At 45.9% G+C, this 18,401-nt stretch overlaps 1 protein-coding gene across 4 annotated transcripts in view; it reads left to right on the top strand.

Moving 5' to 3' along the window:
- TTBK1 (tau tubulin kinase 1) overlaps window positions 1–18,401 on the top strand; it is a 154,693-nt gene that overhangs the window by 28,618 nt on the left and 107,674 nt on the right. For 3 of the 4 annotated variants that reach the window (XM_075127285.1, XM_075127283.1, XM_048842393.2), the window contains exons 2-3: window positions 625–829; window positions 964–1,122. In XM_075127285.1, the coding sequence (XP_074983386.1) occupies window positions 1,015–1,122 (108 nt within the window). In that variant the 5' untranslated portion in view covers window positions 625–829; window positions 964–1,014. The remainder of the gene's footprint in view (window positions 1–624; window positions 830–963; window positions 1,123–18,401) is intronic. The other variant, XM_075127284.1, reaches the window with a different exon arrangement.

Below are 18,401 nucleotides of genomic sequence, written 5' to 3'. Positions count from 1 at the left end.
GGAAAAGGGGGCAGAGCTACCAAGAAACCTGTGAATCAAAGGACTGTGGGCTCTGAGGCCAGAAAATAGCCTATAGCAGCAGGCGAGATAACCACTAAGGTTCCTTTAAATGAATAAGATTAGCACTGATATGAAGCTGAGAGTCACCTTTATGGAGGGATTCTAACCAAAAATTCAAGAACAAAACTGGCTATAGAATCAGGTAATCTGGATCTCATGGATGAGTGAGAGCACCTCGCCCTGGAGACAGGGAGAGAAAGGAGGGGGAAAGGAAAGTTGATATTCTATCTGTCTCTGTGCTTGAATTTAACATTTTTAGCAAGGCTTGTGTCTTACAAGGACTAATCTATATGTGGCTGAAACCCTTTCTAACTGTGCACTTCTTCTCTGCCTGGCTGTTAGCAATGTTTGTGACCCTGGCGCTCCAGAGGCCGCCCTAGCCCCCTTTGGCTTCCAGAGCATAGTACCTGGCAAGTCTTGGGGATGGGAGTGTTGCATACAGTCAGCTAGAAACCAAAATAACAGAAAATGAATCAGCTGCTCTGTTAAAGCAAGATTTATTTATTTATTTATTTTGCCTGGTACAATTACGGCTTTCTTCGTTGTTCCCACCCTGATACTCAGGCTGTATGCAAGGATTTGGCATTGGCCCATCTTTGAGTTGCTGGCTATGAGGCCCAAGAGCACTAGGACCCTGCATGGTGTAGCCAGTAACTTGTCATCTCTTCAGTTGGTGCTGTGGACTTGGGGCCTGGTTGCTTCTGCCAGGTTTGTGCATGGAGAGAGCTGAGGAATTTGTAAAGCAGGCTGTTGCTTGCTGTGCTCCGAGGTGAGTTTGCCCTTCTTCCCAGAGATGCTGTTTCTGATTGGCTCTAAACCAGAGCTGTTGAGATGTAGTTTCAACAGCATCAATGCAATGACCTGCACTAACCCTCCTTTTCTCCCTTTTGTTTTTCTTCTCAGATAAATGGCTCATTTAAATTGGGAGCTACTAAAATACTTTCTGGCTGGCAAATGCAGTGCCTAGTAGCAGCTATCAGGGAGGAACCAAACATGAGTGGGGGAGGGGAACAGGTCGACATTCTGCCGGCCAACTACGTGGTCAAGGACCGTTGGAAAGTGGTGAGTAGCTCTGACTCTGAATTTCCACTACTGGCCCAAAAGGCTCTTCTCTGTGATGCTGTAAAAGTGCTTCTTGCTGGTCCCAGGATTGATCAGACGGCACTGACTGGGGGAATCTGGGTCAGGGCATGAAAGAAAGTGATAAATATTACACCAGTTTTTTGAGACATCTGATGTTTTAGAACAGCAAACCTGCCAGGGATTTCTGGGTAGGATGAACTGCTGCTAGTGACCTGATTAGCAAAGCTCTCAGACTCTGCGATACTACATTGCCAGTTTTCAAGTCCTTGCTCTAGAACCCAGCGGTGCTGGAATGTTTCAATCAAATGTTTGTAATCATGTTTTAACGCTGGCAAACACAATGTATTTTACCTTAACCCCATCCTCAGAAACAGCAGATCCAATATAGGTGAAATCAGTTTCCAAAATCAGTCAGCTGAAGGTAGACGTTCGGCAAGAAAAATATTGGCTTGAACAGTTTGTTTGACAAAGTTATAAGCAGCTGAACACAGGGTCTCAAAATGGAAAGTGTCATTCAGCCTTAACTATGGACGTTGCTACCAGCTCTGCCTATAATAAATTAATGAGCTGAGGAAGTTGCTCTGTCCCTGTCAGCAATAATTGACTCTGGTTGTTGTAGAAATAATAATACTCAGCATTTAAAATGCTTTACTCACACTAATCCTCACAACAATCCTTTGAGGTTAGTAAATATTACCTCCAGTTTACCATTCAGGAAACTGAAGCCAAAGGAAGTGACGTGCCTTCCTCAAAGCCATAGAAAGAGGTGATGGGAACTTTGGAGGTTCTGATTCCCAGCTGTAGGCTCAAAGTGCTGGACCACACACAATCTGAGTTGTGCACTGAGGGCCCAGAGTTTGGAGTAGCAAGCAGATTTATTTTGGCAGTCCTGGGTTCACACAGGACACAAGCTTTACCAACGCTAGTAAATCTCATAGATGCGCTCTCACGCATTTATCTGTATGAAACCCCTTAGCAGCCTTAGCTTGTCCCTACTAGATGTAATGGATGAATATTGCTTACAATTAATCTGAAAGCTTTGTTGAGCTCACTGGGAATGTTCAACAGCTGGCTAAGTGTGGGCATAGAATTAATCATGTACCTTTCTTGTGTTGTGGAAGGTGCCTTGTTGCAGAAAGACCTATTTAAATGAAGAATAAATTAACTGAATTTCTTTCAGGAAGGGAGGCTAGCCTACTCCGGTGCTGTGTTAATTATGTCCCCTCTCACCCTTTGCCTGTCTTGTCTATTTAGATTGTAAACTCTTACGGGCAAGGATTGTCTCTTACCAGTGTTTGTGTTTGTACAGTGCCTAGCACAATGGGGCTCTGATCTCACTTGGGACCTCTGGGCACTACCATAATATGAAATATAAATACAAAAAAGAGAAATTAAATGAGCTGGAGTCTGTGTTGTAGATGTGGCTTTATTTTGAGGTTCTGGTCGTATACTTTTCTAGTTTGCTGGAAGAAGTGTAATTAGTAGCTGTCCTTACTTTTCCTCTGCATTGTTTAATACTGCTTCAGCACATCCCATCTACAGATTAGGGCACTGGTAGTTGATGATCTCCATGTGTACTGTGTCCCAAGGCAGCTGGTAGGCAGATGGCATGTGTCACAAGGATTCACTATGCCTAGTCACTGGCAAGTGCTTGCACTGGGTTAATTTCTTTTGTAAAGCTTTTCTGTCTGCATTAGTTGTGGCCAGACCATGACACCATGATACATTGTGTGGCAGAATCTTGCAGCTTTTTATGATTACGGTTTGGATGGGAGGAAAGAATACTTTAAAAAGAATGCAAAGGACAGCATGGCATTCCTGTTAGTCAAAGGAATGCATTCAAAGTTATCTTGCTGTGGGGTGTGTTGGGGTACTAGCTTCTCTAAGTACTTAGCACTTATCATTTCCAAGGTTTAGTGCACCCAAATATTGCACTGGTTTAGCTAAAATCAGTTTTTAATCTGATTTAATTAAGATGGTGCAGCCCCTTTCATGGATGAACTTAAATCAGTTTACAACTGGTTTATAGCTAGGCTTTCAAGGATTAGATTTGTATCATTAAAATGTAGATAAACGTCAATTTCACTGTATAGCCACAAACTGACAAAATATTTCCATTGATAATTGAAATTTACAGATAGGCAAAAAAAGAGAAAAATGCTGCTTAAGAACTTAGTTTGATTTAAGGATATTGACAGTACGTTTTGACGTGATGTTGACAATTTGTGTTTTAATGGTTATAAAGCTTTAACTTTTGAATATCAACAACTACTGTCTCTAAATAATTGTCTGACCTCCCCTCTATAATTTCCTGCAACTGTGAAAACTTAAATTGATAAGAATAGGGGGGAAATGTTTAAACCACATAATTTTGGGCGAATTTGAAAATTTGAATAGATAAAAATTGAAAAAAATGCTTAAAAATAAATTTATATTGTCCATCAAAACTATTAAAAAAAACAGATTCTGCCAAACCTTCCTATAGTGATTTGGTGCTACATTAATATAGATCAGTTGTAAACCAAGTGAAGACTGAGTAAATGTCACCTTGGAGTGTGATGCAGAGATAAAATTTCTACACACCATCAATGACTGCTTCTTGGAACAGCTAGCCCTGGAACCCACAAGAGGAGAGGCAATTCTTGTATTAGTCCTAAATGGAGCACAAGATCTGGTCCAAGAGGTGAATATAGCTGAACCACGCAGTAATAGTGACCGTAATGTGGGGGGGATAATACCAAACCCCTCCCAAAAAACCCCAACTGCAGTAATATTTACCTTCAAAAGGGAAACTACACAAAATGAGGGGCTATTTAAAAACACCATAATGGAGGCTCAGAGTAAATGTGTACCCCACATCAGAAAAAAACAATAAGAGGACTAAAAGAATGCCACCATGGCTAAACAGCAGAGTAATGGAGGCTGTTAGAGGCAAAAAGACATCCTTTAAAATTTGGAAGATGCATCCTAATCAGGATAGTAGGAAGGTGCCTCACCAAAGACTTCAAGGAAACTAGGTGACCCTAGGATCAGAGGGAAGTTTCTCTCATGTAACTGGTTAAAAGATTAGAAACAAAGGGTAGGGATAAATGGTCAGTTTTCACAATTAAATGGAGAGAGGCAAACAGAGGGGTCCCCTAAAGATCCGTACCGGGACCTGTGCTGTGCAACATATTCATTATCTGGAACAGGGAGTGAACGGAGAAGTGGCAAAATTGGAGATGATACAAAATTATTCAAGATAGTTAAGTCCAAAGCTGACTGTGAAGAGTTAAAAAGGGATCTCACAAAACTGGGTGACTGGGCAACAAAACAGCAGATGGAAATTCAACCTGGATAAGTGTGGTGTAAGGCATGTTGGAAAAAATAATTCCAACTACACATCTATAATGATAGATTTTAAATTAGCTGTTACCACCCAAGAACAAGATCCTGGATTCTCTGTGGATAGTTCTGTGAAAACTTCAACTCAGTACACCACAGCAGTCAAAGAGACAAATAGGATTTTAGGAACTATTAGGAAAGGGGTAGCAAACATCATAATGCCAGTATATAAATCCATGGTGTGCCCACACCCTGAATACTATATCCAGTTCTGGTCACCCATCTGAGACAAGATAAAGTAAAACTGGAAAAGACAGCGGGGAGACAGCAGGAGCTGGTGAAAAAGTGCTCAGCACTAGGACAGCATGGCAAGGAACATGGCAAGTTTGACCATTTTAGCAATGTGTGCAAGAGCAGAGCAGAATCCCAGAAAGATTCAGTCAGACTTGTACAAGAGGAGAGGGAGATGGCACGTCAAACAGCAGAAGGTGACATACACTGGATATCTACTCACAGCAGAGGGACTGAAAGCAGATCCCAGCAGAGACAGGCCAGCTCCGGTGGATGTGAAAGGGGCACAGCACTTCACAGGAAGGATACATTTTCTGTCTGTGTTCTGTCACTCCTGGCTGCGGAACCGGAACCCAGACGTCTGCTCGCAAGGCAGGCTGTGTTGTAGGACTGGGCAGATCCCCAACAGCAAGCACTGACACACACAAACAAATTATAATGGATGCTCCTGTCCTGATGTACTACTGTGGTAAGCCTCACCCTGGTACTCGCACCTGCTGCAGCACAGAATGCTGCCCTGGGGAGAGAGACGGCCAGTGGGAGGGCAGCGTGAGCTGGGGTGGGCTTAGAATCCACCCGAAGGGGCAACTGGGGAAGGAGAAGGAGAAGAAGTGAGATGCTGAGCTAGCGGATGAACCAGACCCTGGGTAGGAGGTGAGGTGATAGAATAAAAGTGGGGAACTGAGAAGGAGAAAAAGAAGGAAAATAGGAAAGGTTTCAGATAGAAGAAGCAGAAAAAAAGTAGACCTAGGTATGTGAGCAGACGCTATTAGAGAAGGGGAGTAGAGGGAAATAAAATCTACAGATGTATTGGAGAGAGGGTATCAAAGACAAAAAATGAAAGGAAATCAAATTGGTGAAAAAGGGAGCTGATCAGAAAGCTGTGTTAGATGAAAACAGATCCTGAAAATAGTAAACAAGAAGCCCACCCACAAAGGACCTAAATATAGAGAATGACTGTTTGGACATCTATCGATGGAAGACAGTTCAAAGGTGCCTAATGGACAAGTGAGGGCCCACTTGATGAGGAACCCACTTGTGGATAAACTCAGTGAAAAGAGATACAGCCACAGAAACATTGAATCAAAGGAGACCTTCAGGATGAAGAGAAGCAAAGGACAGGACAGCAAGAGTGGCGCTAGACTTCCAGCCAAGGAGGGGAAAAGTTGATTCTTCTCTGAAGTGGCACTGTATGTTGTAGCGTAATCTCTCTTGTTCTTGTTAATAACAATGCATTTGATACTAATTGCACAGCGTGTACAAGTTCACAAAAGTTAATGTGTTGGTATCCTGTAGTTTTATTATTATAAGTAGTAAGTGTTTGGTAATGTTCTATATTATTTATGCTCCTGGTACAGTGTTGGACTTTTTCCTTATAAAGTTCTAAAGATTTTAAATCATCCCTTTTTTGCTTTGGTTTTCCTCTGCCTTTCCTCACAGTTAGCCTAGCCTAGCTGGGTCCCCATGCTGCCAGCCAGCAGGCCACTGACACTCCAGTGTGATGCATCGGAGAAAGGATTGGGTCTAGGTCTTTGACAGGAGCAGCCGGTTGCTTTATGTCACTATCCCATAACAAATAGTACACTGTTAATTCCATTGTAAATAACTGACTCCTGTGATGCATCCAGGTAATTAACAAATTTTGCTTGTTCTCCTTTGGGTGCTCTGGGCTCCAACCCTAAACACGGGCCTCAAGATGTGATCAATTTGATTTTCTTTCATTTTTTGTCTTTGATACCCTCTCTCCAGTACATCTGTAGATTTATTTCCCTCTACTCCCCTTCTCTAATAGTGTCTGCTCACATACCTAGGTCAACTTTTTTTCTGCTTCTTCTGATCTGACACCTTTCCTATTTTCCTTCTTTTTCTCCTTCTCAGTTCCCCACTTTTATTCTATCACCTCACCTCCTACCCAGGGTCTGGTTCATCCGCTAGCTCAGCATCTCACTTCTTCTCCTTCTCCTTCCTCAGTTGCCCCTTCGGGTGGATTCAAGTTGCATCTGATGAAGTGGGCTGTAGCTTACGAAAGCTTATGCTCAAATAAATGTGTTAGTCTCTAAGGTGCCACAAGTCCTCCTTTTCTTTTTGCGGATACAGATTAACACGGCTGCTACTCTGAAAGATGTGACCTGACTCCTGGTGGACTACAAAGCTCATTGGCAACAAGGGCAATGATTGCTGAGGGCCTCTAGGTGTCCTTGGCAGGATATGGGGAATGTTGCTGCTGATGCGGGGTGGATAGGTGAAGGCATGCCAGAGAGAAAAGCATTCCAGAAGAGATGGCAATGAATTAGGGGGAAAGAGCTGGAGGGATTATGTACAGGATGGGTGAGGCCATTGCTCAGAGCTTTATGTATAAAAACGAACTCCAGATTTAGGGAACAAATCTAGAAATTATTTAATCTTCCAGGATCCCTTTGATAGCGCCTGAATCCTCCAGGCAGCATCCAAACCCGCCTCTTTGGTTAACTTGGAGCATTAATCGCTTCTTTTAAACATTGTACTTTTCTGTATAATAAGATTCCAGGAGAGTCACTCTGAAGCCACGAATGTCAGTGTGAAGTGATGGAAATTGCTACGCGCATGGCTGAAAGCTCTTTTTGTTCAGAATATCACCAGATTCAATCACCAGTGGGATTTGTGGTTTGTTACTGGCCAGTTTTTAAGATCTCAGCCATTTTGACTTTATGAATTGCACACATGCTGAATACAGCTAGAGTAAGGCATGTATCGAGGCCATGCCAAGAGTCCTAGATAGCTGAGGTAACTGAGTCAATCGTCATCTTTATTGTACAGATAATTTGCATGCAACAGTTTCATTGGTTGTATGAGGGAGACTGCACAGATGGGGGATTACTTGGCCCAACTGCGACATCCAGGTGACTGCGCAGGCTTTCAGCTACTAGTTATTCTTTGTATTACTCTATTGCCTGGGGCCTAGTCGGAGACCAGGAGCCCATTGTGCCATTTATCTCAGTAGTTAAACCCTTCATGTCTCACCACACACCTCTGCTCTGTTGCACTGGTCTCCTGGTTTTCATTTCTGTGCTTCATTGTAGCTGCCATCTATTATCCTTCAGATTTAACTCTCATATGGTGTGTGTATGTGTGTGTGTGTGTGTATATATACAAGTTAATATACTAAAGGTAGGAGTTAATAAAACCCACGGCATGAAGGTCTTTACACACTTTGTCTGTGGATATGCAGAAAGCCCTTCTCCTGATCTTAGGAACGTAGGAATGGCCAGACAGGACCAGGCCAGGAGTTCACGTTGGCTAGGGTCTCATCTTTGTCAGTGGCCAGCACCAACTGCTTCAGGGGAAGGTGGAAGAACTATTCAATAGGCTCTGTGATGGGGTGTCCACCTCACACAAGCCCTGAGCAGGTTATTGTGGGCCAGAAGCAGCCAGTTAACATAAGATTCTGCACCTGGAGTGGAAGCAGGGATAGACAGGGCCTAATGGCAGATTCATCCCAGCTGGAGGAGAAACTGGGCTAGGAGTATAGAACAGGACATGAGCACAGGAAGGGGCTTCGGGGGCAGCTCTTCAGTCACTCTCCAGAGAGAAAGAGAGTTGGCTAGGGACAAGGAGAAGTTCTGGAGAGGAGAGTAAATCCTGGGATTTAGCCCTGGACTAGAAGCTGAGAGGGGGGAGTAGCCACTGAGAGCAGATGAATCTCGGGCTCGTAATCCCAGAGGTGGGCCAGGAGCTAGAGAAGCAAGGTAGGAAGGAGCCCAGGGAAAACAGTAACAGGATCTGAGATTGAGCATATTGTGGTTGCTAGACACAAGATCCCTGGGCTGGAACATGGAGTTGGGGTTGGGCCCAGGTTCCCTTCCAGCCCTGTGGCACTGGACCGGAAGACTGGCTGATGGCATATGACCAGCCTGTCCAGTGGGACTCTGACACCCTGGAAGGGGAGGACTAAATAGGATGAAGAAAGGAGCATGCATGTCCCAGAGTAAGAGAGGGGCTGCTATGCAAGCAACAGACAGAAAGGGGCGCTAGATGGGCTGAGAGCTAATCCTCAGACCCAGCCACAAGGAGGTGGCCCAGCAGTGAGTGTACCCCATTACAGGCAGTTATGAGACAACCTGCCCCCGGGAAAGCTCCTGCTAACCCTCAATTGTTAGAAGTTGACTTGTGCCCTGAAATGTAAAGGTTTTTAAAAACCTTTTCTTCCTGTTAATTTTCTAATGGTGTTTACTATGAGAATGCTGGAGTTTCTTGATATCCATACCAATGTCCAATCTCCTTTTGAATCCTGCTAGGCCTCTTGGCCTCAGCAGCATCCTGTGGCAGTGAGTTCCAAAAACTTGTTACACATTGCGTGAAAAAGTATTTCCTTTCATCAGTTTTGAATTTGCTACTTTCCTTTTCACCAAAGTTCCCTTTTTCCTGTTCTATGAGACAGCAAGCTTTGTCTAGCTCCCTTTCCTCAGCCAGTCATTTCTTTACATACTGTTCATCTCTTTTCTATGGTGAACTGTCCCAATGTTTCTAGGCCTGAGAGCATTCTTGTTGCCCTTCTCTGGACCCCCTCTGATGCTGCTACATACTTGCATTTCAGCAGTGAATCAAGATATCCACTGAAAACTTGTACAGTTTTCATATTCTGAGTGATATGGTTACAGTGAATCCTCCTTACGATTTCCTTTACTGGCAAGGAATTCACATAAGAAATTAAGCAGAGGAGAGGGGAAGATCTGAAACAGTGTGTGCTTGAGAATTTTGTTTTTATTAAGTGTAATTAAAAGTTTGTCCTCATACCCTGATAATTCAAAGTTAGCCGACTTCAACAGACTTTGTTACATAAGCAAACCTGCTAATACGGTGAGCTAATTGCTGGGGGAAGCTCATGAAATCTCTGGGGACATGATGTGAGTGAGAGGAAGAGCCTTTGCAGCCTCTCTGTTTGGTGCTAATTATAGAGACAAGGTGGATAAGGTAATATCTTTTATTGGACTAACTTCTGTTGGTGAGAGAGGCAAGCTTTGGGCATGGCTACACTTGCAGATGTAGAGCGCTTTGAGTTAAACCAGCCTTTGTAGAGCGCAGTAGGGAAAGCGCTGCCGTCTGTCCACACTGACAGATACAAGTGCACTGGTGTGGCCACATTAGCAGCTCTTGCAAGGGCCATAGAGAGCAGTGCATTGTGGCAGCTATCCCAGCATGCAAGTGGCTGCAACGTGCTTTTCAAATGGGGGTGGGTGGGGTGGAGTGTGACAGGGAGTGTGTTGTGTGTATGTGGGGGGAGAGAGAGTGGTTTTGGGGGGGGGGGGCTGGGAGCATGTCAGTATGCTGTCTTGTAAGTTCAGACAGCAGCAGACCTCCCCTCCCTCCCGCCCGCCTCTCTCTCTCTCACACAGCATCCCACAGTAATGGTTGCTTTTGTCTTGGAGCAGATAAGCATGCCGGCTGTCAGAAACGGAGCTTTCAAAGGGCATATCCGCATTCCTGCAGCCATTCCAAAACAATGAGAAGAGTAGCCGCTTGTCTTAAGGGGATTATGGGACCTTTCCGGAGGCTGATCAGAGCGCAGTAATACAACACCTCGTTCACACCGACACCCGGGTGTTTCAGCCAAGGCGCAACAAGCGTTAATCTTCTCGCCGAGGTGGAGTACCAGGAGCGGTCTAGCCGTGGAGTCAGAGCGCTCTACGTGCCTTGCCAGTGTGGACGGGTAGTGAGCTAAGGCACCCGGGGCTGCTTTAAATGCTCTCTAACTCGCAAGTGTAGCCAAGCCCTTTCTTTCTAGCCACATGGAGTTCTTTTTTAGGTCTGGGAAAGGTTCTCCCAGCATCACACCTAAATGTAAGATGGAACAGATTTAGTATAAGTAGTTAGCACATATTGTAAGGGAACATTCAAGATAGAATGGCCTGTTAACACCTCTGCAGTGATAGGTCAAAAACAGGGGATTAGTGGGTTACAGATTGTTACAATAAACCATAAAGCCAGTGTCTCTGTTCAGTCCACGATTTTTAGTGTCTAGCAGAGTTATGAGTTACGGCCGTGTCTACACTGTGTACCATACAGCAGCACAGCTGTGCTGCTACAGAAGTCAGCTGGAAGGTACACTCTCAGGTTGGGTGCAGCACGTCAGATACGCTTCGTTATCTCAAGCAATTGCACAGAGAGAGAGAGTGCACTCGGACACAGGGTTTCCCCCACCTAGGCAGGTCTCTCAAAGATAAACAATTAGAGCAAGTATTTATACCTTTCTTACAGACAATAATAAGCAACAAGGGCATATTGTTTATACATATTCCTTCATGATATCTTATTTTTCTTACCATTTCTCTTATAGTCGGCATTCTATTCTTATCTAATGCAAGGTCACAACAGCCTCTTTCACAGTTGTTTTCCACTCGCTTCACACTATCCCTGCTTCTACAAATCTCACGTTATTAAAGCTAGAGTTAGCCTGACTCCTGCTCAATATAGAGGCCTGCATCAAATTCCCTTTATCTATGTCCATACCGTTTTTCTGCATGAGTTCATCTGAGAGCATCGTGATTGTCTGGTCCAGTAGAAGAACTTACCTCACCCGCCTTGTCTCTCTAATATCCTGGGACCGACATGGCTACAGCTGCACTGGTGCTAATCATGTCACACTCCATGTCTGATGTTCTTCCTCTACAACTCTCTCTGCCCCTTTACCCACGTTTCCCCCTATCCATGGAACACACCCTGTCCTCATCACATCCCTCTCTGAGACTCAGCTGAAGTGAGTCAGTAAAGATGTTCACCTATTTTTTGGTTTATTTAACAAGCCCAAACCTGCTGCGCATGTGCCTGGCTCGGTGCCTGTGTAAATCCGGCCTTCTTGCCCACTGGTTGATTCTGCCTTCCCTGCCGTTGAGCCGGAAATGAGGCTGTCAGCGTGGGGCAGGGAGCGTGCGTTTATCTGCACGGTGGTGCTTCCAGCACACTTTGGGAACTGTGAAAGAAAGAAATAACAAGTAATTTGCAAACTGGACACCATTAAATTAGGCTTGAATAAAGACTGGGAGTGGATGTGTCATTACTCAAAGTAAAACTATTTTCCCGTGGTTATTCCCCTCCCCGCCCCCTCAACTGTTCCTCACACGTTCTTGTCAGCTGCTGGAAATGGCCCACCTTGGTTATCAGTACAAAAGGTTTTTTTTCTCTCCTGCTGGTAATAGCTCACCTTACCTGGTCATTCTCATTACAGTGTGTGTGGTAACACCCATTGTTTCATGTTCTCTTTGTGTATAAAATCCCCCTACTGTATTTTCCACTGCATGCATCCGATGAAGTGAGCTGTAGCTCACGAAAGCTTATGCTCAAATAAATGTGTTAGTCTCTAAGGTGCCACAAGTCCTCCTTTTCTTTTTGCAGATACAGACTAACACGGCTGCTACTCTGAAACCTGTAACAATGATTATGTGGCTGCAGCCTGCAGCATTGTGCTGGTAGCTGATGCCTGACTTCTGCTTCAGCGGATGGTCAGGACGGTGCTTCTCTCTTTATCCTCAGTAAACTTGCTGACTGCAGCCAGAAGCCCTTTTTTGCCTACCAGTCAACTTCTCCCTCAGACACCCTCACCTGTTCACCCATGCTGTAAGGTCTACATGGGAAAAACTCCCAAACAAAACGGAAACAGCCACTGCTCTCCTTCTTCAGATCCCTCTGTGAACCTGACCTAGGCTGGTCTGCCTGCAGAGCATCCCCAGGCAGGGGGTGAGCTGTCACTACTGTTCACTATGAGTAACAGGCTGGTTTCACTGTTTCCTCCTCTTTCCCCACCCATCCGCTTGTTGTATTCATCAACCTTGTTAGCTTTCTGGACACCACCCAAATACAAATAATAACTTCACACAGAAAACTGATCAAAGAGCGTGAAGGTCATAAAGCCAAGCACTTAAATGTTAGGAAATGCCAGTATTAAGGTTGCCTGTGCAACCGAATTTGCCTGACTTGGGCATATGTGTCATGACATGGTCTTTAATCATCACTTTAGTATCTGTGGACTTCACAAAGATTAATTGATTTATCCTCTCAACACTGGGGAGATGAACAGGTGGTGTTATTGAATAGGAAACTGACACATAGAGACATTAAAGTCAAAAGTGTCCACTAATTTTTGGTGCCCAATTTGAGACCCATAGGATCTGATTTTTCAGAGTACTTAACATTATATAGCACTCGATGTGTTCAAAGCATAGTTCTTAGTGAATTCAGGGCAGCTGTGAGTGCTCAGTGTTTCTGCAAATCAAACCCCAGGGTTTTAAGTCAGACACCCAGAGAATGAGGGACACACAACTAGTGGCCACGTGTGAAACGCCAAAGTGACTTTCCCGGCATCACACAGGAACTCTGTGGCATTGGCAAGGATAGACTCCAGTTCTCAAGGGCAGCATTCAATTGCCTTAACCATGAGGCCATTCTTTCACTTCCTGCGATCCCCTCCCTCATTGCATATTTTCCAGCTTCTTCAACAAATGAGACTGGGGCCTTAAAGACAACAGCCCTGAATCATCCCCAGAGCAGATCTGTTCTGTGCACTGAATGAGGCAGGGGTCTTGTGGAAAATATAGTATGCAATCACATAACTACAAATGGTATATAACGCATACGTACAAGGAGACCAAATTAAGGTTACCCAGGCTGACTTAATTCTGACATTTCCTAACTTTTGAGTGCTTGACTTTGCAACCTTAATTTTCTTTCAGTATAGTTTTCTGTATGTAATTTCCTAGGTTTTAAAAAAGCAAATTCCATTATGTGGAATCATATTGCTATCCATGTGGTTCATCAGCAAGGTTGTAACCTTTAGATCCAGCATACAGACTTCCGCCACTTGAGCTAATGATGTAACTGGAACAATGGTAGGTTGTCATCCTCTGCGCATACCAGCCATTAGAAAGGGATGGGATACATGCTTTGCCCGTGGGTTTCACAGATATTTGCTGACAGCAGAGGAATGCTGAGAATTAGGAATCCTGGGTTCCATTCCAGGCTCTGTAAGGGAGTGTGCTCTACTGGTCACAGACTCTTCTACCAGTTTGCCCCCAAAGCCTGTGCCAGTCCTATCTTTTTACCCATGGCTTCTCGTGTGAGACTCTCCATCCCTAGCTCTTGATCCCCATCTCCTTGCCCAGACAGTCCCAGTCTTCCTGCACCAGCTCCCCATCCCCTCCTGCTCTAGCTTACAGTCCCCATCTCCCCCCTGCTCCTTGTCTAAACCTACTCCCTCTGCCTCCCCCTCCCTGGTCCAGCTTATTTTGGGAAGTCTCAGCCCAAATAGTTAAAGTTATAAGCAAATGAACATGGTCTTACAGTGGATAGCATTGCCTTCATAATAGCCACCATTGCAACCTGCTCCACTTAGAACCATAACAAACATTCAGCTATAGTCAGACCATGGTCTCTAACATGATCTTGTCGGTTTCCAGCTTTGTCTTTCTTAGTAATTCCAGTTAAAATCTTCTTCTTTTACAAGTCATTTGTCTGTCAGCCCCAGCCGAGGGTGCAGATTTCAAATATGGCAGACCCACATCTTAGCCACTCAGCCAGGCTGCTCTTCAGATCGAATGTGCCCAAACCATGTGCTGTAGCTATTGCGCCGTACTGGGGCTTACCCAGACCAGTGAGGGGTCCTGTCACCACCTGCCTGATAACTTTGCGGGCCTTAATGCTCTGCTGCTGCGGCTCAGAGCCCTGACACCAGGAGCCAGCCCACAAGCACAAAGGTTTCACTGGGTTGCCATCAGGCCAGTTACTCCTTGCAGGATGACCTCAGCAATGTCCTCCAGTCTCAAATCCCCCCGAATCTGTCTCCCCACGTTCTTAACTACCAGACACTTGGAATTTTCCCTTCTGGTTCAGCACCCCTGAAGGAGTGAAACCTGCCCCAATTATCAGCTCACTCTGGGGAACACAGTTTGCACACCAGAGACCTACTTGGGGTAAAAATAAATGAAGGTTTTTTTAATAGAAAAAAATCACAGAGTGGAAGATGAACTTGTCACAGGAAGCAAACATTTACAAGTTACACAGAAAATAAACACAGAGACGCAATCTCAGGCTTTCACACATCTGTGTTTGCTCAATTCCCTTTTCTGTGAGTTATCGCAGGACTCTGACCAGTTTCCCAGCATGCCCTTTGTCTTGGAGGGGATCTCGCATTCCAGCATAGCTGGTGTCCTCAGTTTCTGGATAACAATTCTCAAACCCAAGCCTGTTTTTAATTTTTTTCTCTCTTTTTTCCCCTCTCTCCCCCTCCTTTCTCCTGGCATAAAGACTCATGGTTATTGGAGGGGGGAAAACTCCCTTCTTTCTTTGTTTTCCAAGACTTGGGTTTGCTTTTCTTATCAATGTCTTTCCATGTTGAACTTTGATGGTTCAATATTCTGTTTTTCTGGCTGGACAAGGGATGGGTATTGTGTAAACAACTAGCCTGGGAGGTGCCTCCCCCCCCCGGCCTGATTACTTCACCCCCTTCTGTGAGGCAATGCTGTAGTCGCACCGCAGTTACAATTACAAATCTCTAGACATGCAGATATTCATAGCCATAACCTGTATGCATATTTCTTACTGAACATCAAGTTTGGAGCATGACAAGCTTTCATAAAACACCAGACTTGACATATTTATACACAATCACATGGTATAAGCCTGTTGATTCAATTGCTTGTTCTTTGGGGTTCAGAACCCCTCTTTTCCCCTTAGGGTGTCTGGACTCTGGTTGTCACATTTATCCTGTCTCTAGCCACTAGACAGACTCCCTCCTCAGACCCAAGGATTCATAGATTCACATTTAAAGCCAGAAGGGACCATCAAGTGTGATTTCTTGTACAGCATAAGCCAGAAAACCTCATCCAATGAATCCAGCAATCCAGCCCATCAGTAAGAGACAGAGCTCAGAATTCCTAATCTCCAACATCCTACATAGATATATAGAGAGAGGTTGTAAACCGCCCAGCAAAGTCCTCTAGACTCATAGGCTAGTACCTAGGTAGTAGTGGGGATGTGAAGCTTCAAGCCCTGCTGATGACCCATCTTAGGGGGTTCCTCAGCTGTACACAATAGAATTGGTTCTCCAATTTTCTTTCTTTTTTTTTAAAATGGTTTATTTAATGCTCTCAGTGCCGTTCCTACTGCTAAAATGAACAGGACAGTGGTGTAAGGAGACTCCCAAAAGGAGGAACTGCAGGCACTGAACCCAGTTGAACCAGCTGGGTAAGCATGTTTGAGCCACGGGGTGCTGGAGCCCAGGGCTCAGCTGAGATTGGGAGAGTTGCATAATTCCACCCAGGAAGGTACTGGCCTGATGCCTGAGGGCCCCCCCAACTGAGGCCAGGGAGAGGAGCAGTGAGCCGTGAGCACCATCCTTTCACCTCCAACTCCTAACCCATCCTGGCTGCAGGGATAGTCAGTGCATACTGCTGATGTCGGTACAGTGTTCAGGGTTGCTTTGCAATTCACCTCCTGCTGGTAACTACTGGTTCCAGCCTGGTGGCCTCCTAAGAGTGCAGCGTGCTGAATTCACGCCCTGAACCAGTAGAGCAGTGTCAGGAAGAAGTTCTCCAGTCCTGTCCTCTGTCCCTCTCCCCATCCCTGGCTCATTCAGGGAGCAAGGCTGACCAGCTCTGGGGACTAGTAGGGAGCTAAAGAGAAAAGATCTTGAGGGGCTTTCTCCCCAAGCTAGAACATAATAAGAAGCTGGTGGTTTGCAGGCTGTTCCTGTAACTGATGCATGTTGAAGCTTAGACTTCTTTAGCACTGTGTTTAACTCCGCCAGAATTGCTTCAGATCTGCTGCTCCTGATGTGATTAATGGTGCTCTTGTTTTCTGTCCAAAGACCTTGAAACCTTCATTTAGTCAAAGATACCGGCTGCAGGTAATGCTTGGACACTGCTGCACCTTTGATGGAGAGTGGCTGAGAGCTTTCTGAAATCTGAAGCTGAAATGGATCTTTTAAAAGACCTCCCCAGACAGCTTTGCATCTTGTAGAATACAGCCCTGGTTGGAGTGGGTATTCGGTTCCTTTTATACTTGGGATCGGCTGAGTGAGATGCAGATGTCAGTGGTTTAGGCTGCTGGAGACTTTAATCCCAGGCACTTTCCTAGCATTTCTGTGCAGAGACAGGAAAGAAAATGAAGCTGTTACTCTGCCACACGTTAGATACATAGAAACAGGTCGGGGCCAATACCTCATTCCCTTGAATGATCTTTGCCTTGAATTTTAAGCACAAATGGATTTCCCTTGTGCTGCTGCTGCTGTTACCTTGTCTCACAATAATCGTAACAGGCCATGAAGTGCAAGAATGATTTTGGCGTCTCTCGCAGGGACCTTGCTGACCTAAAGGACGTTGTCAGTTGCTTTTTAATGTATGTATCTTTTTAACCATCTGTTGTTTGTGAAACCCTCCCTTCCTTTCTTCTGCTCCAGATTATTTTTCCTTCTTTGTCTTCGGGTCTTGCTCTGGTTCTGGCCAATTTGCTTGTCTCTCTCTATGCCAGGGGTGTCAAACTCATGCGGTGAATAGGGCTCAATTCCCTGTTAACTTACGGTCTGTAGGGGTGCCAACTGTCAAATCGCACAAACCCAAACACCATTGCCCCGCCCCTTCCCCAAGGCCACACCCCTTCCCACCCCTTCACCAAGGCCCCACCCGCACTCACTCTCCCCCACCCTCACTCACTTTCACCGGGCTGCGGCAGGGGTTTGGGGTGTAGGAGGGGGTGCCAGCTCTGGGCTTGGGGGCTGGGGCTGAGGGGTTCGGAGTGTGGGAGGTGGCTCTGGGCTGAGCCTGGGGCAGGGGGTTGGGGTGCAGGAGGGCGAGAGGGCTCTGGAGGGAGTTTGGGTGCAGGAGGGTACTCAGGGCTGGGGCAAGGGGTTGGGGTTGGGGTGCAGGAGAGGGTGCTGGCTCTGGGAGGGAGTTTGGGTGCGGGAGGGAGCGAGGGGGGCGGCGCTTACCTTGGGTGGCTCCAGAAAGAGACCAGCATGTCCCTCCAGCAGCAGCCCATAGGCGGAGGGGCCAGGGGTCTCTGCATGCTGCCCCTGCCTGCAGGCCCCACCCCCCACAGCTCCCATTGGCTGCAGTTCCTGGCCAATGGGAGACATAGAGTCGACACTCAAGGCGAGGGTAGTATGCGCGGACCCCCCTGGTCCCTGCCCAGAGACAGCAGATATGTGCTGGCTGCTTCTCCGAGTGGCGCAGGGCCAGGGCAGGGAGGAAGCCTGCCTTAGCCCCACTGTGCTGCCGGACTTTTAGCACCTAAAGTCTCCCGGTTTGGCGTCAGTAGCCTCCAGAAGATAGGACTTGATTCCGGGAGACTCCCAGCGAAACCGGGAGGGTTGGCAACCCTAATAGTCTGTGAGGCACAGTATGAAATCAGGATTGCACCCCCATTCCACAGAGGACATGTCCTCATTCCACAGAGGACACCCCCAAGTCCCTTCTCACCCAGTTCCAACATGTGATTTGCACAAAGATCCGGGGAGAATACAGTCTCTGAAGTAAACTTCATTATTTATTATTCCGCATTTTATTGTCCTACTCAGCATCGCTCAGTGCGGGAGTATCCTGCCCGTTTGGTCCTCTCTGTCTTAGGTGTTTGCTCTTCCTTTGCCATCCTCCTCTCTGTTTGTCTCCCCCTTTCCTGGC

Source organism: Caretta caretta, chromosome 3 (assembly GCF_965140235.1).
Source record: "Caretta caretta isolate rCarCar2 chromosome 3, rCarCar1.hap1, whole genome shotgun sequence".
Classification (NCBI taxonomy): Eukaryota; Metazoa; Chordata; order Testudines; family Cheloniidae; genus Caretta; species Caretta caretta.
Note: the sequence above shows the minus strand (reverse complement) of the source record. Positions and strands in the feature narration are given on the sequence as shown.